This window comes from Lepidothrix coronata, unplaced genomic scaffold (genome assembly GCF_001604755.1).
Source record: "Lepidothrix coronata isolate B3197 unplaced genomic scaffold, Lepidothrix_coronata-1.0 Scaffold7, whole genome shotgun sequence".
In the NCBI taxonomy this organism is placed as follows: Eukaryota; Metazoa; Chordata; class Aves; order Passeriformes; family Pipridae; genus Lepidothrix; species Lepidothrix coronata.
The window spans coordinates 3966401-3991910 of NW_016690187.1; the positions used below are offsets into that span (position 1 = coordinate 3966401).

At 39.8% G+C, this 25510-nt stretch overlaps 1 protein-coding gene across 1 annotated transcript; it reads right to left on the reverse strand.

The window, feature by feature from the left end:
* Positions 1-8862: 8862 nt before the first annotated feature.
* CPO (carboxypeptidase O) lies at positions 8863-23352 on the reverse strand. The gene is made up of 11 exons (XM_017834711.1): positions 23250-23352; positions 19956-20031; positions 19406-19530; positions 16820-16934; positions 15693-15794; positions 14809-14913; positions 14083-14193; positions 12212-12302; positions 11421-11623; positions 10382-10466; positions 8863-9180 (listed from the first exon to the last, which is right to left on the reverse strand). The coding sequence occupies exons 1-11, from the start codon at positions 23327-23329 to the stop codon at positions 8912-8914; spliced, it is 1362 nt and encodes a 453-aa protein (XP_017690200.1). The 5' UTR covers positions 23330-23352; the 3' UTR covers positions 8863-8911.
* Positions 23353-25510: the final 2158 nt, after the last annotated feature.

A 25510-nucleotide genomic window follows, 5' to 3' on the forward strand; every position in this document is an offset into this window, starting at 1 on the left:
CTTAGTGTTCCCTGTCTTGTAAATTGGCACATGTTGCCAAAAGTGCCTGCTGCCCAAGGAGTGGATGGCATGGCTTCCTGTCAGGCTGTCAACATAGTTCTTTTAATCAGTCAGGGATTTGTTGCCGAATGAAAGAAATCTCCCCCAGACATCTTTCAAGTGAATGGTTTCCACAAAATTCCCAACCCAAGTTGCCGTGGGAAAGTGGGTAAAAAGGTTTTAGAAATCAAGCTGTGGTCTCAAGCATGTTAGGATTTACAGGGTCACATCCAGCATTGCTAAGGCCAGGAGAAGTCTGATAATGGACTCAGTGGGTGCAGGATTAAGCCCATTGCCACTTAGCTACCATGGTGACAGAAACTTTAGAAATTTCTGAGACACTGCTGGTGTGCTGGACTAATTTCAAGCTTAAATTTAGAATAGTCTGTACAGCCAGTTTAACACTGCCATTTAAATTATAGTCACCTATCTTTTCTCCTTAAACATATTAGATAATACTTATTTACAATATTTACATCTTGAAGGTACGTTGTGGTTTTACCAATTCTCTTTCTTTTCATCTAGAAAAAAGGGCTGCTCAACAAATAGGATGATTTCTCTTTAAGCAGCTTCTGTTTCTACTCTTGGGTTTGGAAAATGCTGTTGTTCTTTAGTGAAGAGCCCTCTGAAATGCTGGATTTCTGTGAGGTCAGAACTTGCCACCCGCTCACTTTAACCTCCTCCTGACACAGCATCATATTAATGTTCCTCGTGGGTTTCTCAAAAGCATCTGTGTGTTTTGAAGCTGAGAAAGAGGTGGAACCAGTAATTTCACCGAGTACTATGGCACCATGTCAACATTTGGGTTTAGTCCTCTAAGTAAAACCTGCTGCACTTCATATAGAAATCTAGGGACTCTCTCAAAAAATGTGACCTTTAAGCAGGATGTTTTTCACTAGAATACCTGTTAAACATACTATCAAATGCTTTTCATGGTTTTTCTTTGGAAAAGCAGAATGGGAAATTTGCACTACATTGCTAAAATACTATGTGTGAAAAATGTGAAAGGCAAAAAATATTGATTAGATCTAGGATGCTATATGTTTTTAGAGTAGCCCTGTGGTTAGAAAGTTTCTTTTCCTTTGAAACCATTTCTCATTTTAAAGCTCTGTATCTCAGTTTGAATGCTACAGGGTTGTGAGTAGGGCCCATTCTGTGCTCTGTAGTCCACCTTGCAGGTACCCTTATGCAAGCTGGTTCTCTTTCTCTTCAGTTCACGTGCTTTGTTGGGTAGTTTTGCTTTCTACTAAGACTAAGACTTTCAGTAGCCATGTGGGCTTCACTGTGTTGGCCTCACTGGAGGTACTGTAGTCACATAAAAAAATATTTTTACTGTTCAAATAGAGTTCAAAACTTGTTCTGCAGTAGGTGTTGTTGTATTTGATGTACAGGAAGGTGAAATAAATGGTGTCTATCCCTGAAAGGTTACAATATGGGAAAGTGCCATATTAGCCTATTCAGAAAATAAATAACCTATTCTTTTCTGGTCACTTTTGCATCAACATAGAACCTCCGAGAGGATCTTCATCTGGACTAAAGAATAACATAGCTAGATCGGTGAGACTGACCACACTGCCTAATTTGAGTGATTCTACACAGTAGGTGTAGGGTTAGAACAAGCATTGTCTCAGCAGCTGTCTTGGGCTAGAGAACTCAGCTAGAGTTCCTGATTTTCCTCAGTAGATAGTCAAAGAACTCAGTCTTCTGCTGATAGTATAAAGAAAGCATACAGTAGATACAATATCAGATTCCTAATAACCTGGACAAAGCCCATACATTACAGATGAAAAAAGCTTCATGACCATCTTATCCATACACTCGCGAAGGAAGTGACAATTTCTGGAATTTACTGGTTTTTAATCCCTGGCATACTGTGTGTCACAAGATAATCAATGAGTGAAGCCAGTGGCTGTCTTTGGATCCTTGAAAGTCCATGGGATCCACAGAAGTAATTAAGACAAAACAAGTATATATATGAAAAATACATGTGCTGAACAGAGTCATAAATATTGGAAAAGGTTGAAAACTGAAGATGAACATACAACTCCACAGTTTGAAGGGGGACACAGAAGAGAAGAGCTTGAGACTTCAATGACTCAACTAGGCACCCATACCCAAAAATGTACCCCAGAGATCAATCCAAGGAGATAGATAGTCTTACATTGTCCATTTCTAACTTCTTGGATTCCACGCATTTCCATGTCCTTTAAACAGAACAGGGCTACTATCAACCTCTTGATCTGTTCTCCTGGCACACACAATGGCAGTCCTATGTGCAGATGGCACCACAGGGGTTTTACTGACTTTTTTCCCTAAAACACATGTCAAAACTTCTTTTGGATTCACTGCTTCTCCACCCCATCGTTCTCCTACTTCTTCCCATTTCTTTGCTGATTACATTGCATGACTTTTCTCCCACTTGTAAGATACATGCTTTATTTTGTAATGTTTCTCATGCACTAAAAAACCTGCTAAGTCAAGCAGTTACCAGAGCTGGAAGATCTTCCTCCAACTGGCACAGCCATCATGTAGTAGCCATCATGTTAACTTTAAGTACAGATTACTATTAAGGAGCTTGTATTACCTTGGCTGTTTGCCCAGCATGTCCTTGATAACTCAGGGTCACAAAAAATGAGTAATACTCTGGTCCTACCCAATAAAACATAGGCTCATAATGATGAAAATGGCCTTAGCATTCAGGAGTCTTTTAAATCTGGCACTCCAAATTATATGAAAAAATGGTTTAGATTGCTTTCCATGGTTTAGATTGCATTTCCATGAATAATTGCTATTAACCCTTATTCCCCTTCTTGCCTCTTCCCAAGACTGTTATTGATTCCCAGTTGCTTGGATGATAAGAATATCCTTGAATAGTCTTTTAGGGATTTAAGGCACTAACAAGTTTCTGAAATGAATGGGACTTTCTGGGTAGCAGATGAAACACAGCTGGATAGATTTCTCCATGCACAAGTAGCTCAATATCTGCCCATGAGATGGGAGCAATACCAAATAATGCCTTTTGACTGTGCAGACTTGTGCAATCATTTCCCCAATAAAAATACATTCTCCTGGTGTGGGATGGTTTGTTATCCCTGAGTATTTATATTATTTTCTTGTCAACTGTTTGACACTGGGCTAGCTTTCCCAGATTTCTACATCTAGATAGTGATCCCTTTAAGTGTTTTCACAGTTATACCATAATTGGTTCAGACCAATGTCACTAGTAACTGGTGAAGCAAACTCCAACAAATTCATAGACAGTTCCTGTATTGCAAGTGTTGATCACAAGGGACATTGTTAATCCCAAGAAAAACTCATTTTCCAAGTAGAAGCTAAAGCATAAGCCCCCCCAAGACCCCATAAAAAAGATCTTAATTTGTTTCTAACTAGGAAATTTGGGGGGGGGAAAACTATCGACAGGCAAACCTAAACACTTTGCAGAAAGAGTGACTGAAGTGAGAAGAGAGAATTTGGGATAAAGTGGCCTTTTTCATAGATTCATGTTTCATGTTTAGGAACTAGGAACACAGACATGAAACACAAACATATTATGTGTGTGTTAGATGATGGCAGTGGATGGGGGATACTTGCTACAACAGGTTGATTGACCTGCCCTGGCACTAGTAGTGAATGACATAAAGGCCTGGACTGCAGTCTCAGGATGGGAACTTCTCTTATGTGTCTCTGGGAAATAGACCTTTACACCTAATTATTACAGAGTGTGTTGCCTACTCTGTGTTCCTTGATGCCTGCTTATGGCTTGTGCTCAGTATCTCCCTCATTATCCTTCTTCCGCCCTGTGCCTCACTAATCAGAGCTAAGTAACATTCATCAATAATCCTTTTTCTTCCCAGGACTCTCCCAGGTAAAGCTGTATGGGTGTTTGAGAACAGGAAGTTTGTGTTATAAAAACAAGGACTGTCTCCTTTAGACGCTCATGCAGAAGAAGCTAAAGCTAGGAAAATGGCATTATTAGTCCATCTATGACCTACCCATTTCCTCTTTCCCACTGCTAAAGCCATCTTTGTCAGCACAACAAATTTCCAACATTTTTGCAAATTCTCTCCCTCCTCTAGGGATTTTCCATTGCAGTTGGTACTATGCAATCCTGACTAATTTGCTCTCTAAATTACGCTGCCCTCATTTGAGGCACTCCCACACAACAGAGTGCAGCTGTGATGGGATGTGCCTTGGGTCAGTGTACTGAGATGAATTAAAAGATGTGAGGATGACATTACATTTGCTCTTTCTGCTCGCCACTGGCTGCCTTCTGAATAGTGCACTCATATCTTTTGCCAGCTTGCAGAAAAGGAGTGGGTTTTATGAATGCCTAACATGCACATAAACAGACTCCATGAGATTTGGCAGACAGGAGCAAGTGATGACATGCTGTCATCAAATGATTCCTTTATATTTTATACCAATAAGGATCATCCAGATTTTTTGGAAGAGAGATACATGAAATATAAAATACATTTTAGACAAGATCTTCATTAAGAATACCCAAGCTTGCTAATCCTAATGCCTGGTCACAACCCCTGGTAATTTTTTCTTATTATTTGTCCCCCCTCAGCTGAGTGATAATGAAAACAAAGTAGCCATGGCCAGCCATTCATGTGGAAGGAAATTGTTAGCACAGCATGGGTTCCACTGTGGGTTTCGTATAGGATATAACTGGACATCCCATCTAGTCAAGAAAACCCAGCTCTAGATAAAGCCAAAAGAAGACACAAGGAATGAGATACAGCTTATCAGGACCATGCATACCTACAGCTTGTTGGCTAAAGGGAACCCAAAACGAGATCAAGATACTTTGATTTCATTCAGAGCCTGACCTTCTGTCTGAAGTAGGTTCCCAGACTACAATTGAAAGATTGTCTGGAACACACTGAGAACATCCTTCTGTGTTTCTGAATGGGTTTGTTCTGATTAAGACTCCTTAAAATTTTCATACACAGTGTAAGATGTTCAAGTCTGAGAGTTTTCCACTTGGAATAGAATCTGCACAAAAGAATAATGTTTGGAGCATAAGCAGATTATCAAGTAACAACTTGCATTGCAAGTACTTCCCCAAAATGTCATCTGACAGAGGTGTTTTCCACAGTCCCCTCAAAACTGTAGGTTTCTGCTCTTCTATCATATGATGCTCTAAGAAATGAGGCTACACACATTCATTTAATACTGTAGTTCCCTTGTGATATCTTCACTTTCCGTAATGAGGGCAGCGTTGCTAACTTGTTAGGAGCCTGAGGACTGTATCAAATTACGTGGCGTGGAGGAGAAATTAACAGAGGAGCTTCTTGTGTGACATGGAATGGAATCACTGACAGCCCTTTTGTCGATCTTTATTTTTGTATTACAGACAAAATGTTAACAATTATAATATAGAACACTTACTCAGAATTGGGATGTCCTTTTTTTTTTCAGTAACCTGAATGACTAAAAGTAATTAAACCTTCTTAGTACTGATTATATAATACAGCAGCCACAATATGGGTGTTTAACTGTGAGAAAGAGAGGAAAGGATCATGGGTCTTGGTAAAATTATTGGGAAGAAATGACAATGAATAGAAGACTCTACTAGTTTTTCATAACTTTTAGTTTTGCTTGTGTTTGCATGAGTGAATCGTAAGTCACACTATAGGAATCTCAGTAGGATAATGCTGTGCTTCTGCTAACATGCAAGAAACTGGAAGGCAGCTCTTTCCATACTTCATCATAAAGCAAAACCTGTCAAGGGTCAGAGAAAGCAATAAAGAAATGCAGGAGAGGGAAAGCCAGGATTCATGAAGTAAGGGGAGTTTCAGTAGAGACATTCCTACTGTGTTTTTCTTTGAAATTTTCCCTTGCAAAACATGGTTGGTAATATACACCCTGTCTGCAGTGATTTTTGTCAGCCATATATATCACTCTTTTACAAGCACAAAAGATACAGAGAGAAGTCAGCAAACTGGGAGGGTGTATGAAATAGAGAGCCCATGCAAAGTTTGTAAAGATTAATTTGTTGCAGCCTTGGCCTTTTAGTGGTTGTGGCTTGTTTGTGCAATGTTAGTCCCTGAAATGGGTTGTAAGCACTAATTGCAGGATGTCTATTCTGCAGTGGCAATGGGGCAAGGTGCTGCTTTCACACACCTTCATTTATGTCTTCACTGTGCAAAGTGGGTGAGCCATTGCTAACAGGTCCAAGGAGCTGTGAGCCCAGGCATAATCAGTGTGCTGACAGCAGCAGACATTCTTCTAGATAATTATTATTGCCAAATATCTACTTTTTTTCTGTAAAAGGCTTCCTCTCCACTTCTATGACTTCTGAATACTGGGACCACTGGAGGCAAATTCCCCCCTCATTCTCTTGCTTCTGTGCCATGGGCAGGGATATCTTCCCATGCCTGATGGATGTTATTACAATAAGAGGAGCTAGTGAGAGACTGAGCCATTCCACAGAAGCCTGCAATTAACTTAAGGGCACATCTGGTTGTATCTTGTAGCGGTAAATATTTTTATCAAAAGATACCCACAATCAGCAAAACCAGCTCCCTTCCTCTCTGGCTCTAGGCATAGAGGCTGTGCAGTACCTCTGAATCCAGTGAAGAAGTCCTGACTGGCAGTATTTTTGAACCAGTGTAGTCATGGGTTAGTTTTGGAAAGCACTTCGTGGCAGCCCAAGCTTGGATTGGCTTTGGCAAGATGAGCGTGTGGGCATTGGTTCCCAGAGGGCTCTGCCATCTGCTGCTGGTGGCACCGGGGAACTTCACTGCTGTTTGCCAGCAAATGGCTACAAAACACTTGTGGTCAAACCCCACTTGCGTCAAGATATCTCACAGTCATGGGCCAGATGGATTGGTCTTGTTTCTTACAGTTCCAAAGACAGAATACACAAATACAAATATAAAGACTTACAAGTCACATCCTAAAGTAAACGTAAGTTTGGGGACTGATGCTCCTGTGGGGGGAGGTGCTAATTAGTGACACCTGCTCCAGAGCCCAGCAACAGACGGGTCTTATTGTAAATGAGTGGTTGGTCTGGAAGGACAATGCTCTGGGGAACCTGCAGGAGTTAGGCAGATTTAGCTGCACCAATTGGAAATAATCTGTGGACAATGAACACATGAGCTAAGACTTGTCAACTAATAGTACAGAGAAAAAATAGGATGTGCTTTGGAAAAATGACTGCAAGGTTGTATCTTTTTTTTTTTTTTAGCAATACCATGGTGCAGTGATACACATCCTTCTCTTGGCAGCATTGGAAGAGAATTGGACACAAGAATTTTCCAGAGTCTGCCACAGACCCTCTATGAGATCTTAGTTAAGTTACTGGGTCTTGCTGTACTTTATAACTTGAGGACCATAATGTTTCAGTTCTATCAGTGTCTGTTATCTGTGAGTTTTCTGGCAGAAGCTCATGGTCTACATTTTCCATCACTAGCCTTCATGCAGTCGGGGGTGGGGAGGGAAGCATTCTTTCCACAAAGTTGGAAATATTTTGTTAAAAAATCTCTGGTTAGAACACTTTCTACTTTCAAGCACAATCTTGACATTTGCTAAGAAAACCAGACATTTCATACTTTTTTTCCCCCCTGGATTCTTCATTTTCTATCAGGACAAAAAAGTAATCTATTATCTGTAATAGCTAAACCTGGTGAACATGTTTCTGGGATGTGAGACTCCTGGATTCAAAAGCAGAGTAAAGGTTAAAATAGGCCTTCTCTATTTCAGTGAATGCCCTGCACCCTCTGGTGTTAGCTGTAACAACACAGAAGTTCTTTCCTTGGCATTCCCTTTTGAGAGGCTCAGACGGAGAGTCCTTGCCCAGTGGGCTGAAACGTTTCCTTTCCTCTGGCACTCCATTGAGCTTTCAGCTTCATATGAGGAACCCAGGCAGAGCCCTGCAGATGGCAGGCTCTCTCAAGTGATGGAGAGCCACAAAAGTGGGCCCCAGTCCTTCTGCAGAGTCAGCCCCAAAAATGGTTTACAAGAAAAAAACTCTTCTGTAAATAGACTTTCTTTATGTACAGTCTGTAATGAAAACCCTTAGGAGTCTCACTTAAGGAGGATAATTGACACCACCAGTCACAGTTTTGGAAGTTGATGCAAACAAACCACTCTCTGATCTGCTCTGTAGAAATAGAACCCTATTCTTATCTTTCTTTTCCCTTTCCCTTTTGAATTTTTGAAGGATTTGGGCAGCTTCTATCTTCACTAATCTGACTGCATTTAAGTGACAAGGCCTCACCTCTTCTCTGTCCCCACACACTTGTACCAGCTCAAATCTTACAGCTTGTTTCAGACTGCTCTTGATGGCTTCCTGGTTATGACCTTTCACCAGCTTTTGAGGCCCTGTATTTTCTAGCAAACCCTGATGTGGCAGTTTAGGGAAGGAAGGTGGCAGTCAAGGAAGCCATCCAATTTTCTGTAGTGGGAATTGAGGACATTAAATTCTCACAGGCATCCTGCTAAGGTCAGCAAGAGCCAGAAGATAGTGAGTTCAGGCAGTGGGAAAATTGGGACAGAGCAGGACTATGGCTGACAGAAGGGCTACATAGATCCAGGTAAGCCCCTGAAAACATCCCTCAGAACCAGGGAGTAAAAATGCTCTGTCCCCATGGGTACTTACCATGAATGTCTGATTTAAAGTCCCTTAAAGAATAAGCAGAGCCAGCAAGTGAAGATTTGGAAATTGCCGCAGCTCTTCATCCTTTCCTCCTTCCTTAAAACATAGCTATCAAAACCACAAGTGGATGCTTTTATTATGTGGGATGAGCCTTTATTGAAATACTTGACATTTAGTTCCTCCACTCATGTAATTTTGTATTTTCAAAGGGACACTGTACTTTGGGGTATATGTGAGTCTCTTGCTGGGCTCTCTAAGCCATTTTTAAGAAACAGTCCATGTTAGTACAATACTCAGGCAAAGGCTCAGGGCCAGGCTGCTGCAGGTCAGAACCACAGCCCCACCTGGCAAGTACTCCTGATATACATAGTCTATGATAGTTGTCACAGCCAACATAGTCTCCTCACATGTGGGCTGGATCTGGTCAGCGGGGAGAAGAAATCCATAAGTACCATTGTCTCGCAGTTCAAATGTGTAGGAGAGAGGAATGCCAATCATGTGGGCCCAGTCCCTTGAGGAGCCTGAGTTACTGTCTGTGAATTTAAAAAAAAAAAAGAGGGGAGATATTTGTATTAAGCACGGTTCTTTAAAAAATACTTCTTGCTACAGTTAATGTAAGTTTATATCAGAATTCCTGGACTAAGCAGTAAGCATATATCACTGTGACATGGAAAACAGAGTTTCTAGGTGCTGCAATTCTTAATTATACTAAAAATCTTCCATGGAGTTTCCTAAGTCACAGTTCTTCATAAGATGGTATTGTTCAGTAACAGGAGATGAGTTTCAGGGATTCTGTGTTTTTAGCATTTTGCTGTGTATGGGGTACAAGGTGGATTGGCCATTTGTCTGTTCTGGCACTTCATTTCCTACATTGATACTGATTGGATTTTCTATTTATAGTTGTTTTTAAGCATGATATTGGTCAAATCTGAAAAATTTCTGGCTGCTTCCTGTGTCACTGTTCATCTTACTCACAGATCTTTTTTCTTACCTATTCAGTATAAGTAAAAACCCTGACAAAATACAGCCCTAGGCAGGGGCAAGTTACTTTACACTGCATTGCTCACGCAGTAGGTGACTCAGAGACTGGCACTCCAAGACTGGGAGGGACAGACACTGGAATATGCAAACCATATGGATTCTGGAGCCAACTACTTACTGTTCTTGCTTGCTGGGAAAATATTGAATTTACCAGGCAGCCTCTAGGGCTCTCTAGTCCTCTTTGTAAAGGCTGTCAACTAGTATCAGCTGTGATGTTGTGTTTGTGATGTGGCTATCCAGTCTATTAGGAACAAGGCTGAAACTGATATATTTCACGCAGAATTGCAAGCAGCTGCCATGTGATAATGTCTGATGGAGTAACTACAGCCCTGACTGGGCTTTTAATTTTTGCTTGATTTCAGTGAAGACAAATAGGAGTTTTGCTGCTGACTTCAGCAGGGTCAGGATGATCTATAACCAATCTCCTTCTGTCCCCTGTGATGTATCTGTAAGGAATCCATGTAGGAACTTGCTTCTCTGATCAATGCTTCCTTTCTTCCTGCAGATAGCTTCATAACTTAGAGAGTTACCTTGTATTCAAATGACTGCTGCTTAGATGTTGCACCAAACCAGCCCTTTAAGTATTACTCAAGAGGAAACTCAGCAAAACAGTACTTGCTGATGCCTGTGACACAAGAATGACTCTGTTCTTTGAAAAATAGAGCAATCAAAGGGAAAGGTAAAGAAACTTACATAAAATTAAAGAGGGTGGTCCTACTTTATAGCTGGTGCCATACTTTCCTGTCAGTGCAGCAGCTGCTTTCTTTCCAACTTGCATCTGAAAATTCAAAACAGGGACAGCATTGTCATTGGTGGCAGTTATCTTCGGCAATTATTTTGAGTGGACGAAAATTTTTGTCTCTTTCAGCTTTACATTGACATATGATCAGCTTTAAGTTTTAATATTATTATTTCAGGTCTTTAAAGGAACCCATTCTAAACGTTTGGACAAATTCTCCTTGATTTTTGTGATGCAAATTATGTTAAAGTTTTTTAAATTACTCTGCTGCAAGATAGGGATTCTATTTGCTTTGTTGTGAGGCTAGAGGGCTGTACTTTGGAGAATTAAGAGTCCATGCTGTATAGCACACTGGCACTGACTTACAGCAGTGACTGACCTCTTACTCTTGTTTTATTGCCATAGGCTCTGTATCCCACCATCTTTAGAAACTGAGCCATAGACAAACTAAATGACTTCTCTAATGACTCATATGAAGTCCAAAGCAAAATCCCTCATGGTCTTGACTAGAGCTTCAGCTACTGGAATCTTCACAAATACACATGCGAATGAACTCAAATCAGAACACTCAGAAACTGAGGGGAGAAGTAACCAAGAAGTAGGTGCTTACTTTACTTCCATTCTCCTGAGAGCACATTTGGAATACCCTTCCTGGACACAATCATGACAGCTGTATGTGTATAATGTGCTGGCATCCTAAAGTGCAAACTCATTCTTTTATGCAGCAAAAAATGTTGCTCTTCTCCATTTACCTTGCATTGCATTAGCCCTATCTGTAATAATTCAATTTTCCTGATTTAAGTTGAAAAATTGGAATTTCTGAGGCAAATAAACTTTACTGATACTGCACAGAGCATCAGTAACTCTGGGAGCCAAGGCCCTGAATAAGCCCCATTCTTCTGAAGGAAAGGCAAGAGGGCAAGTAGGGTTTTGCCACATGCTACTGCCTCTACTTGCTCTCTCTTAGTGTAGAAGATGAATGTTTTGCCCTACCAGTTCTTCATTGTTACTTGGAGGTTTAGTTGTGGAACCATATGGACTGAGGATGAGCTGTCCATAGGAGTGGATCGTTAAAAAGCACGCAATGTCGCTCTTCTTCCTTCTGATAAACTCAGTCACAGCTCTTGTCTCAGGTTCTGATTCTGGTTCAGAGCCACAGAAGACATTACTGCTGCAGTCAAAAGAAACACCAATACCTGGAGAGGAATACAAAAACTGAATCAAAGGAGAGACATAAAACACCAGTTCAGAGGGAACTGGGAAATTTACTTTGGAGTGTTAAAGCATGTGTTTATGTGGGCAGGGAGACTAGACAGCTCAGTGGGACTTTAGCATTATACTCTGTTGGTACCAACTAAAATTTCCTACAAGACTGAAATATTTAATGCACATTTACAGGATGGCTGCAATGAAAACACTGTGACACCACCACAGTGTACCACTTGCCAGGGAAGCTTTGGGGCCTCCTTGAAATTCATGACAAACATAAATAGTGGCTGTTAAGTGACTAACTCCTAACATTGCTATCTAGAGCTGATGCTTGCTCTTGCAGTGAATTAGAGGTATAGCTATTTAAGCAGCAATTTTCTACTTACAAAAATAAATGGCAGTTGAAAGTCAATGAGTTAACACTGTTACAAAACAGAATTTTTTTTTACCTATGTCTTGATAACAACTAGATGAGTGTTCCTTTCTTATAGGACTTCATCTTTTTTTTTTTTCCAAAACTAGTTATTACCCTTGCTTTACATTTGTGTTCATGATCTGAAATACTTCAAACTTACTGCCCCAGGATGAATTGAAGTTTCGGTTCAGATCTGTCCCATAGCAGGTACCATTCATATATGGAGAACGGTTTTTCCTCCACAAACGATCCTAAAGAAAAGTAACTTCTATTACATAATAACAACGTAATGATCCACATGGCCCAGTAATAATAGGGTGTAAAGACTCCTTTATTTTAGACCTCTGCGTTCTAAGTAACTCTTGCATTGTAAAAGTACAACTCTGTGTGCAAAGGTGATAAAGCTTAGTGATACTACAGTCAGGCTGTCATCTGCCACAAGCCTGCAAGCACCCTGAAATGAGCTTCCTCAGCTTTTTTTTTTTTTAATTATTCTTTCTGTAATACTCAACTGCTTCCATGCCGTGTTGCAGTCCTAAGCAAGACTTGGCATTGTGAGGGATAAGAGACATAGCTGAACTTCTATTTGCTTCAGATTCATGACGATTAATTCTTTTTTGTCAGCTAACCTTGCTACTGCTCCTTGCTTCCCTACTATACTCACTGCTATACTTGGTTCTGTGCAGACCTCACTGCGCTGCCTTTATGAGCTTCCCAACTGAATTACCTGTGCATCCAAGTGCAGTGTGTGGTATGCCCCAAACCTACTGGAGACCTTGGGAGACAGCAGGATCCACATGGTGGTAGGCTGAGGATCCACACTGGGCCATGCTGAGGTCCTGCATTAAAAGGTGCTTCAACTGGGTTCAAGAGCTTGGAAGCATGATGTGAGTGGCTGAAGACCAACATTTTGCATTATCCTCTATATCAGAAAAGCACACAGGGCACACCTATTTTGAAGCCAAATAGCTGAATTTTTGACCAATTCTCCTCCTGTCCCATGCAAAGGTGCTAAGACCCATCTGCTACTTGAGATCTTTTGCAAAGAATGAATGACTCTTCCAGACATGTTTAACTCCATCAACCAGGCCTTGAGCTGTTATCAAGGAAGTTAAATCCATATATGAATATAAGCCAGCAGTGCCCTGACAGCCAGGAGGGCCAACCATGTTCTGGGGTGCATGAGGCAAAGCATCACCAGCTGGTCAAGGGAGGGGATTATCCCACTCTGCTCTGCACTGGGACGGCCTCACCTGGAATATTGTGGCAGTTTTGGGCACCACAATATAGGAAAGATATTAAGTTGTTAGAGAGTGTCCAAAGGGGGGCAGTGAAAATGGGGAAGGGCCTTGAGGGGAAGCCATATGAGGAGCAGCTGAGGTCACTGGGTCTGTTCAGCCTGAAGAAGAGGAGATTGAGGGGAAACCTCATTGCAGTTACAACTTCCTTGTGAGGGGAAGAGGAGGGGCAGGCACTGATCTCTTCTCTGTGATGACCAGTGACAGAACCCAAGGGAATGGCCTGAAATTGTGTCAGGGGAGGTTTAGGTTGGATATTAGAAAAAGGTTCTTCCCCCAGAGGGTAGTTGGACACTGGAACAGACTCCCCAGGAAGTGGTCACAGCACCAAACCTGACAGAGTTCCAGAGGCATTTGGATGATACTGTCAGGCTCATGGTGTTGGGGATGGCCCTGTGCAGGTCCAGGACCTGGATTCAATGATCCTTGCGATTCCCTTCCATCTCGACACATTCTGTGATTCTGTGATACCCAGAAACTCAAAAACAATTGATCCTGTGGTTCTGTCTTCCCAATGCTCATGACATTTGCTAGGAATTTTTAGCTCTGCAATCTCAAGTGGCTGTTGATTTACCAGAAGAAACAAAACCTCTCTGCCATGAAAGGATTTGTGTGGGTAATGTCACTGTTTTCTGTTTAAATATAATTGCTATTACTTAAAGTATTGAAGCATCTAGAAGTAACAAAACATGTTGTGCACTATCATTCTAGTTCCTGGATTTTCACTACATACTGTTTTCCAGGAATAGATGTAGCCATCAATATTGAGGACTGGCAAGACATAGAGATCCAAATGCTGCAGAAATCTTCTAATCTTTGGGTCAGATTTGTAATTTTGAAGAATCTGAAAAGAAAAAGTACAGAGCACTGAACGGATAATTTAGTGGTGATCACTGGAAAGAGCTAGTTTAGAACTATTATTAGGGAATCACTCACTCCTGGATATCATTATGGGATCCAACATATACTTGATCTCCTGATATGTTGAGATAACACCTTTTGCCACTAACAAAGTAACAGGATATCCAGTGAGAGTGTACTTCATATAGGTACAGTCTTGTGGGTATGAAAACTGCGTGATAGTGTACCTGTGTGCCAGATACTTTCTGTACACATGGAACATTGCTAGACCATAGCTTAGGGTTTATTTCAGGAGGACTATCACTTTGTGGTACAGAAAGGCTTGATCCAAAAGCCACTGTGGGAAAAAAAGAGGGAAGGATTTTTGGAAGGATTTGGAAACAGTGCAGGTGGAGGAATTGATGCGCTAATTAATTTTGCCCCATATCTCAAACTGTGATTTGGACTTAGGTCTCCACAGATATCTGTACTATGTACTAATTTTGAAAATCATATTTGAACAGAAAAACATAATTCTTGGTATTATGATAGAGAAGAGAACTGAAGTATCCAAAGTTATATTTTTTTTAATTATCTAAATGGAAAAGTGAGAACTCACTTCTTTCACAAACCACTGACAGAAGGCTGGAGAGATCCATTCTCTGGCATGAATCCCACAGTCCATCCAAATTATCTTTTTGGGTTTATTTGATGGTTGACTGATCTGAGAGATTGTAAAAATAATAATTTAAAAACTGTTACATTACAATAAAATAGCCTAATGTAATAGAGAAAGTAAAGGATGTGCCTTGAAATGCCATTGAGCCATCTGAGATTATTATTATTACAGACATCATTATGACAAGCTTTCCTTCCTAATAACCCCATCTCTCTAGTATCTCAAGGCATGAGCTTTAAAGTGTCTGTTGAGCAGAAGCATCAATAGAACAGTTAATAGAACAGTTTCTCTTTTTTTCCCCTTTTTTGTTTGTATTAGTCATTCACAGGAGTGGTTGTTCTTAGTTGGAGATCCTTTTTTTATTATATTTTTTTAGAAGGGAAAGCAAAAAAAGGCAGGGAGTCTAATTTTACGCAGTGATAAGGACAGATTAGACAATAGCTAACCCAAATATTAAGACTATGGTTTTTGCTAGTGGGCCCAATAAAAAATGTCATGGAATACTCCTAGCAGAAAAGATATATACTGTAAAAAGTAACAAAAATAACAAACCAAAAGTCTTTATCCTCACACAGATGTTGCCAAGCTAGTTTCAGCTTGATTTTTATTTCTAAACAAGATTTTAGTTAAATTTGTTGTTTTCACTACATAATAGCAATAGCAAGCTTATGGTGATAGGGTATATCAAAGTTGGCAAATCTTATTGTACTGTGAAGGAGTAAAACCATCTAGTGCTATCTTGGGAAATATCCAAATCCTGTCTTCTGTGTATTTTTTTTCTTGTTAAGGTTCCTTTTATTATTAAGAGAAAGTTCCTCCTTTACCTGTAGATAATACATTGGTCGATTCTCAAATGTCATCCCCAGGAAGTTCTGAGTGACCAGCTCACTGTAGTTCTTCTGGATCTGAGTCATCCATTCATAAATCTGAAATAGTCACAGAGAATTCTTTGTCCAAAGTGGGAGTTTCCTTCTCTTTCCCACCTCCATTTCCAGATTAAAACATTTGCTTTTGTTTAGACAGGCAACGTTTTCCTCAGAGCTTATTTCAATCTATGATGTCACTCATACTCATGGAAGGTCTTTCACATGCGTGGTCATATCTCACAGGGTGTTAAAAGATAACCTCACTGCAATACAACATGGATAATTCACTCTGGATGTCATTCAACATGCCCATCCTACTGGGTATCTTCCTGTTGAGTTCACCAAATGTGAAGCCACACCATCAAATCTTCAAAACAGTATTACAGTCTCTTCCCTATCAGCACTGATTTGCCACATCTGAGTTCAGCAGAATGCACCCCAAACAGGTAGCTCAAACAAAATATACCAGAAGGTTGACTCTGTTCTCTCACTTTTATTATGCAGCTAGGAGGAAGAATACCACCATGCTCTGCTTTTATCCAACTTGCCTGTGAAACATAATACCAAAAAATCTTCACTGCCCACCCTTATGACATTATTCTCTCCCAAATTATCAAAAACCTGCCTTTAAATTATTTCTTTCTACAGGTCTCCCATTGTTCACCTCTTCTTCCTCTCTGGGATTCCAGACACCACAATAGTTGTTGCTCTTCACATTTGGCTCAGCATCAAGCAAACAGGGATTTAAATGAATAAAGGCTAGAGACAATGATAAAGCATAACAGGGTAGAAAGGTAGGAAACCAATCAACTGAACCCCAGAAAATCATCTGCAAAACAGTGTGGCTGCTTCATGCAGAGCATTTGTGTTTTGGTCAGTGGGGAACTGAGGATTTAATCACAATCAATGGCAAATCCATGTTCAATTCAACCACACCAAGATGCTAGTCAAAGAAGATTCTGCAAAGAAGAAAGCCAGAAAGAGGTCCACTGACTTCAGCTGAGCTTTCTGCAAGCACAGAGTTGCCTGCTGTAGCATTTACAAAACTTAACAAAGAACACAAGCAGACTTGGGTTCTTCTTTACCTCTTCCATTGGATGATATTGGGTGTAGACATAACTTTCTTGGACCTGTTTATGGCTGCTCCTCTCCCTTGGCATGCTCAGATCCACAAGTTCCTGTACATCAGGTATTAGGACCCTGAGGGGAGGAGAAGGGGAAGATAGAAAACAATCCCTAACAGTTACTGTAGAACTATCATGGTGGCTACACTGTACATTACATCAGCAAATGAAAAGATTTCGCCTGTTCTGTTGTGGATTGCCTGGCAAAATCATCACCATCAGCATTATGGTAACTTTCACGTAAGATAAAGTTCAAAATATTGAGATTTTTCACAGGGTTTTAACAATAATGTAATAATTTTTACAAGATTTTTTAAAAATTTGCTGATTTTCTCCCCCCAAAAGTAAAAAGTTCAATAGTTTTCTTCACCACTTCTATTTCTGAGCAAAACTCTGAAAATACCACCTTTTGGGAAAAAGAAGGGAAAGATAAATTTAAGATTAGTGTTTCATTGCATTTTATTAAGACATTTTCAATTTGCAAAGACTTCAAGATGTGTTCATTGCAATTGCCAAAAATCAGAACAAAACCCTTATTTCCTTCAAGTAGCTCTTTTTGCTTTTTAGCTACAAAATTTGCTCAGTAATTAGTATAACACAGGTGTGATTCCATGATCAAGGGAGTCAATAAAATCATTTCCTTGGCTTCAGAGGACTTTGGATCACAGGCTGTTCTTTCTCACTGCAATCAGCCCCTTGCTGTAAATCTGTGCTCATTGTAAATACTTGTGATAAGACAATTGCAAAGGTAGCTCAAACACTGTTGATCTCAAATGCTGCAAGTGCTAATGGGCTTTTCTGCTGACAGTAGCTGTGATCGGCATTTCTGTAAACTGCACGTAAGAAATTTTTAAGAGTAGTTACAGCTGACTTTCACTCTGAGCTTTGATGTTTATTCACATCTAAACTTCAAACTAAAATTCAGGGAGGGCAAATTCCCATGAACTGAACCCCCACACACAAAATACCTTATCAGTGCTCTGGAGAATTGAAATCCCAGAGTCTGACACAGTCAGAATATTGATGTCCTGGTTATAATTTGCCATTTATGTCTCTATCATTATATACCTGACTGTCATGTTACCTTCTTTGCATGTCAGCTGCCTTCTAAAAGGTGGTTCCTGCTTTGAATGTATTATAGGAACTTTAACATTGTCATACTCACCTCAACCCCTTTGCAATTTCAGCTTGACTATTAATCTCATCTCTTTCTCTAGAGCCCTGTGTAAGGTGGATAAAGCTCTGGCCCCAATCCAGGGAAAACAAAGTTAAGCTGCTAACTTCAGTTTACTCTTTAATTTTCGACTAGAATCTGTTGAAAACATTAGAAAATGAAGAGTCTTGACACAAAATAACATGTTAAATATCTTCTGAAATATTGTCCTGAAGACCTAAACCTGATACTAGATCATTTGCACTGGCTCCAACCTCATATATCTTCATCTCTGGTCGTCAGGACATCACACTTACTAAAAGAACTCATCAGGCAAGATGCAAGATGTCAAGATCAGCTTTAACTCAAAACAGCTTTGAAGTGGCACCAATCCTCAAACTTATCTTTGATTGGTAAATGCCAGTGCATGTCTATAGGCCATTTGTCATCAGCCCTGAATGACTTCAGGATTGTTTATATTAAATATAGCTAAAGTAAATTAGCTACAGGTTACCTGAAAGAGTCAGTTCTAAATGGGAACAGGACTGTGTGAGGAATAGATCTTATTTAATCCCATTTGGCTTTATAAACACTCTTTGTATCTGGATTAGATCTTCTGGTTGGAAGTAGAAGCATGGCAACACATGGCTGGGTAGGTGTGATAAAGCATCACAGGCCATTTGCAGGTCATGGCTCCCAGTTGTGTGCACAGTGGGCACCTGCCACTGGGATCTTTGTCCCAAAATGAGATGTCTCTGTTTGGCTGGATGGTGCCAGGAAATTCTTACCAGCCTAGTGGTGGGGACAGGGGTAGGAAACTGTAGCCTTGAAGAAACTGGATGACTATTCACTTTGAAAGGGCTCTTCTCCAAACCAGAGGAGCAACAAAAGAGAGGGAGGGGAAAAGGAGAGCTAGAAACTTCTCTGCAGTGACACTGATTAAATCTTTGGGGTCTCCAAAATAGGAGAGCATTCAAATATCTATGTTTTCAAGAGCAAAGCATGCTCCTATAGATAGTGGTTGTACCAAGTTTGACTTCCTGACTTTAGACTAAAAAACTGAGTCATACATCTAAGTGCCATCTCTGCCACTGAGAAGGCAACAGCAGGAAACAAGACAAATTGGGCCATCTCAGGTCCCAGCTCCAAATTCACAGTCCAGGACAGTTGGAAGGTGAATAAATAGGGCATAGGGAAATGTGCTTTTAAAACTCGAAGGTTTATACAGCATCGGTGCATTTGGCTGGTCAAGGTAAGTTGCAGGTATTTGGAAAAAAGTTTGGGTTCTATTGCCAGTACTTGCTGACTGTTTATTGGAAAAGGCTGGGTCTTTTTGTGATGGCAAGGAAGATTGTTAGAGCCCACCTTTCCCATCAGGATATTAGAGGCTGTACCTGTAAGAGATCATATGCTGATCTAAGCTGTCTTTCACCTCCTGCACCAGAGGGGCTGGGACCCTTGTGTGCAGGTCTTCTCCAGCCGTGATGTCTTCAGGCGTCAAGGGCTTCCACAAATCCAGCTGTGCAGAGAGAAGAAAGAAATGCAGAAGTGAAGCTCTGTTTTCAGAGTAAGAAAATGTATTTAAGATAGAGTAGCTGCATGTCAATAAATGAAAGAAGTTTTCCTTCTCCCCGTAACTCTCCCGTCATCTGTTCATAGATGCAGCAGAGGCTTAGTGCAGCACAGGCTGTGTTTCTGTTGACTCAGGCACCACTGATAGAGAGCAGCACCTTCACAGAGCCATACAAGGAAACTAACTTCTTCACATAAATTCCTTCATGTAGTAGAAGACCAATTTTATCCTACACTAAGACCAAAAAAAGTTAGCTAAAGCCTTTTCAAGTTTACTGTAACCTTCACTCCTGTCCAAAGCTACATGCACACCTGTTTTACAGCCCAAGACCCTACTCTGCTTTTCAGGCACATGTGGTTATTCTTACTCACCAGTAAAGTACTGTGAAGAAGCTGAAGATGCTGGACTTGCTGAAATGTCTCTGGCACAATATGCAAAACCTGATCCCTGGAAATTCAACGAAGAAGCAAGATCAATTTGATGTTGTCTGACAGACAACAGACAAAGATGTCTGTTGAAGCATCCATGTTTTCATAAGTCAAAAGGAGATATTTTGTTACTCAGAGGGAATATAGAGCATGTAACTGAGTGTTGTTTCAACAAAAATGTGTCTGAGTGATGAATTCCTGGAGTGTTTTAGCTGCAAATAGAACTAAGTGATGTGAGTTTTCTGTTGCTAAAGCATTAGCCACTCTGCTTCCTTGCTGGTGGCAATCCTTTATTCACCATACCAGTTTCACTGAAGCCAGCTGCTCGCATGAGCCCTGGTGTGTGTTTCTGCCTTTGCAGGACCAGGGCCAAAATGAGAGCACTGGTAATATATGATAAACTATTTATTTGATTAGATGTCACTTCTCTATTTCTTCTCATTGGGATTTGTTCAGTTATGCCAGATTGACTTGATGCTTGGCTGATCTCTTCCAGCATGCAAAAACATAAGATAGTCAAGACAAATGAAAATTGCTTAGAACCTGACATGTCCACAAACTGCTTGTCACAAAAATAGCCAATTTATTCCACAAATAGTGAATACTGTAGTCTCCAGAACTGCATATTCTTACTCAATTCACAGGAAATAAAAATTTCTGGTACAGGATCCATCATTTTATATTTCTAGAAAAGACACACAGATCCAGTGTCTTAGTATCTATTTTCATGAAGCCCCATGAACCTTTCATTTACTACAGGCTTAATCTGACAAAAATATTGGAAGTTTACGAGGAACAAATCAAAATGGTTGGAAATGCAGAAAATAACAAATCTGTATGCTGTATTTAAAAAGTCCTTGTAATTATTTTTCTATTCTTTTTTCTCAGTGTTTGTTCAGATTGGCTTTCCTGGCTGATAGCAAGTGTGACATTTCTAATGAAAGGGTTTCAGAGTGAGGAGTGGATGTTGATTACTACATTGCATTACTCAAAGGTGAGATAGCACTTATTCACTACTGTTGTGATAGAATGGGGAATCCTAGAAATTTTCCTATTTGTTAGCAACCAACAGCTACTGCTTCACAGTCTCATGTAATGGTTTTAATGGACCTTGGGGCCTTTACAGGACAAGTACCAAAAAAAAGAACATTTTAAAGACTCTGTAAGAGAAGTTCATGTTGCAAAAGCCTTGCATGGCTTTTTATTAAAGCCATGGTCATTACAGTCTTCAATATGCTCTCATCACCTGAACTGCAACTGCCATCATTTGTACTTCCATACAGAAATGTACAATTATCAGCTTAATAGACATGCAAATAGAATTCACTATTCATTCACTTTATCCCCAGAGAAATAGGGAGATTTTTGATTTTTTACATCTTTCCTGAAAATATAACCTTTGCTGATAGAGAACTTGGTAGTTAAAATGGGCCATTTACTACTGGTTTGGGAGATGCTGTTAATCCCTTGTTTGTGGGGCAAAATGATTACATGTCCATTGCTAGTGATTGGTACAACAGCCATGATATCTTTGTAATAAACCTTGTAGATGTAGGATAAACATCTTTGCTAGCAGAATAAACATCTCAGCTGCAGTTCAGAGTTTATTCTCTCTAAATGCCTGGGCTTGCTTTGCTCTTTGTCTATCAGGAAGGGAAACAATATCCTGTAATATCTTTCTATCCTCATTGACATTATGTCTTAATTACACCAAATCAGAGAAATTCCAGACAGTCAGATTGCTGCCAGATGGCCAGCTCTTATTTACTGATAAACCTTTCACAATAGCCAGTGTGGAGACAAATCATTTTTAATAGTAAACTAAGATTAGAAAGCACACATTCGTTTATGATTATGGACTAAGTTTCTCAGTGGAGAAGTGCAAAGTCAGCCCATGTGACCACATGGGAACTACAGTTTTTAAAATGCTATTTAAACTTTCTTACCAAATTAAAGGGCTGTTCTCAGGACTAGCTGTGTTTCCTTGGATTCTCATAGATCAGATATTTCATTTAAGGTGTTGAACAGAACAAATAACAATGAAAATGGGCTTTACTAATAATTTCATCTTTATGCAAGTGCTGCCCATCCAAAGTCACAATGACCACACGATACTTATTTTTAAATTCCATGCAAGTACTCGACAGGTTCAGTCCTGGACAGTAATTAGGAACAAAAATGAACACTGCATTATCAAGGATCTGCTGAACTCTATTCACTGAAATCAACAGGCTCTGACTGCATCCCTAATACAAATCTAAAGCTAAATATTATCCAGGGGAAATAACACATTTTAAATAATGACTCTTTATGTTCTGCTAGAAGATTTCCAGGAGAGCTGTTGAATGGTTATATGTTGAACTAACTTACTTGCCAGAGGTATTGCTTGGTTTTCTGTCCTTTTTATGACTATATTCTGGGGATATAATTAGTCTAGAGGCATTCAGCACTGGACTACTTTCTCTGTTTACTTTAGAAAATTCCCTGTATAAACTTATACATGGATGGTGGTCTCCACACTGTGCTCGTGTCCCTCCTGAAAATCCCAGCTGCCGCAATGGCAGAGTGACCTATCATTCCTTGGAAGATGAAGATGAATGAAACAAAAATTGTTTAGGCAAACAGCATGATTTTACATCACTCATTTTCCGAAGAAGTGGAACTAAGAATGGAAAATACAGCAAAACTAGAGATTTCATGCTTTTCAGAAACATTAATCAGTAATAAAAAATGTGATAATCTCATTCTTTGAGTGACGAAAGATTGTCTGGAACAACTTCCTTAGCATTTTTTGGCAATTGTTACAGGTTTCCAACAGGGCTTCACTATCTTTTTCAGGTAACCTAAGCTGCCTTTTATTAATAGATATAATTTTGCTCAGTCATCTCCCTTGCTTTATACTCAGAAAAGACATTTTAGTCCTAGAACATCTGATTTCAAAGTTCATTATGAAAGAGGCTAAGCCAAATGAATTTCAGCTAATGGAAGCAGAGCATCCCGAGGTGCATTTGAGGGCCATTCTGTGGCTCCTACTGCTGCAGCTGTATCTTCGTTGGCTTGGATTTGATTCGCTCATTCTTCATTTCTCATCTTTATGTTTTGTTCGCAAATCTTACAAAGCTTACAGCTTAGTAACCCGGTCTCCAGGTTTTCAGCTCATAATTGTTATTATTCTTTCACAGTTCCTGGGAATTTCACTGCATGCACAATTCTTCACGATACCACATTCACACTCACCTGTCATACTGCAATTTCAAGCTGAGTTTTCCAGGAATTAGCATCCCCAGAGAAAAGACGATCCCAAGAGAAAGCCACATCTTTGTGCAAAGCACCGACAGTGCAGGACTAGAGAGGAGGAGGAGGATAAATCTGAACTGAACACTTGATTTGTACAATTATAATATATAACTAGACTTATCCAGGAAGAAATCTGCCCTTGTTGAATCATTAACTTCACTTGTAAATAGTTCTACTTTTTCTCAATTCTTAAAGCTCTCTTCCATACCATATCATAACATAACATAATTAGCAACATTCTCACTGAATCACTTTTTCTAAGAAGTAAGAAGATTTTTCTTTACGTCAGCTTTCCATCTTTGAAAATGTTATGTGACAAAATTGGTAGTGCAAGGTCCATGTCAACTAGTGAAGATCAGTTTATAAAAATCATGGGGATGGGCAAGAACAAAAGAACAGTGGTAAAAAAAGCTCCATCCTTACTCTCTTTCTTCTTGTGTTTATGTCTTTATGGAACAATTCTTTGACCTTTTAACTGCAATTCTGTCACTTGCCTAACTAAAAAGAGGACATAAAAGAATAGCCAACACTCCTGTAAAAGGTAAAGATGTGAACATCAGAGTCTCACCTAAACTACTTTCATTTGGACCAGATCAGTCTCTGGCCAGAGACTAACAACTCTACACTGTCATAAAGAGTGTCTCTGTGTTATATACTTAAAACAGTGGGCTGGTTACTATCTGAAATATTTAATTTCTTGTTAAGTTCATATATCAAGAGTAAACATTTATAGACTACAATTAAACATACAGCCCAGTTCTTCAGAAAGGAATTGTTTCACTCATCTCTCTTGGATTAAAGCTATCTCACGGTGATTTAATGAAGAAAACCACATGGATTTTGGGTGAACAGAGTCCAGTAAGTCTGTTTGTTTGTGTACACATGCAATGGATATGATTCATCAAAGAATGAAGTGCTCTTACATTTCTAATAAGGCTGTTATCAAGGAAACAGGCAGCAGAACTGCCCCAGTATAAAAGAGGGGCACACTCAAAAGTGTGTTCTCACAAAATCAGGTTGCAGGCAAGAGAATATATTCTTCATAAACCACACCAGACCCTTCCCATTTTATTGCAACACACTATAACCTGCTCAAAAGCCTGAACCTGAAAACGCTGAATATTTCCCTCCATGTAGATTTCCAACCCACAATGACTAATAGAAAAGCTGAAAGAAGTCCAGTTTATGGGATTAGAGACAGCTTCATTTGTGAGGAATCAGAAAAACAAACTCATGTTGGAAGATCATATTGACACTCAGGACACCTGCTCAGATAATCTTTGGTTTTGTTTCCTTTGTCCACTGCTGTGAGGTGGACTAATGTTTTTAAGACTTCACAGTGTTGTCTGTGCCCTTTTAACAGACCTGGCTTTGAAATGGGGTTCAGTCCCCTGACAGGTGCTCAGAACCCAGTAACAAGAAAAATGGAGGCATAAAGAGAAATGGAGCAAATCATGATAAGAACTAAAACTGAACTCCAGACCAAAGATTACACCTTCAACATCAAAAGAAGAAGCTGTTTATTCTGTAGTGAAAACATTACTCCTATGATGCCAAATAGTAATGAAGATAGATAAGGTCATTTTGCTTAACGGGAATAGAACTCAGGAGAAATGACAGTTGCTTGCTAAGTCTTTGATTCAGATTCCTTTGAAATCTGGTTGATTTTAATAGCCTTTAAATGAAAGTACAGTGCAAATAATCATGGGCCTTTCTCTGATTTAAGAAATGGACTTGTTTTGGGATTTCAGCAGAAGATTTGTTCATAAAAGACAATAGTTAATTTTGTACTTATGTTCAGCTTGCAAGCAGCACCGCTGAATTCAGAATAAAGGCCATTAGAGACATTATTCTGCCACCAATGCAAAATAGTATTTTGGGGTGAACAGTTAACTTCAACAAGCCTATTGCCCTCTTGAGCGTAAATAGCGTCTCTCTCAGTAGTAAAGTCTGTTCTTTGGTCAGGTTCTTACTGGCAGCTGCTTATCTTTCTAGCAAATGTGGAAGGCAGCTTAATCCATTTATTCCCTCCTTGAAAACTGTGCTCTAAAAGGCATGCGACTTTCTGGGGGGAGGAAAGGTCATAAACATGTGGCACAAACATGCCATACGAAATCGTGTGGTGTCCTTTCTTCCAAAAAAGTTCACTTTGCACTGCTTCCATATATTCTTCTCAGAACTTCAGAGCCTTTTATTCAGCA

What these genes read in the sequence shown, in the direction of transcription:
- CPO (XM_017834711.1), bottom strand. Translation starts at nt 23,329, where the DNA reads ATGTGGCTTTCTCTTGGGATCGTCTTTTCTCTGGGGATGCTAATTCCT. An exon ending in GTCAGTGGTTTGTGAAAGAA is followed by an intron (nt 14,194 to 14,808) that starts GTGAGTTCTCAC and finishes TTTTCTTTTCAG; the next exon opens with ATTCTTCAAAATTACAAATC. An exon ending in ACCACCCTCTTTAATTTTAT is followed by an intron (nt 9,181 to 10,381) that starts GTAAGTTTCTTT and finishes TTAAATTCACAG; the next exon opens with ACAGTAACTCAGGCTCCTCA.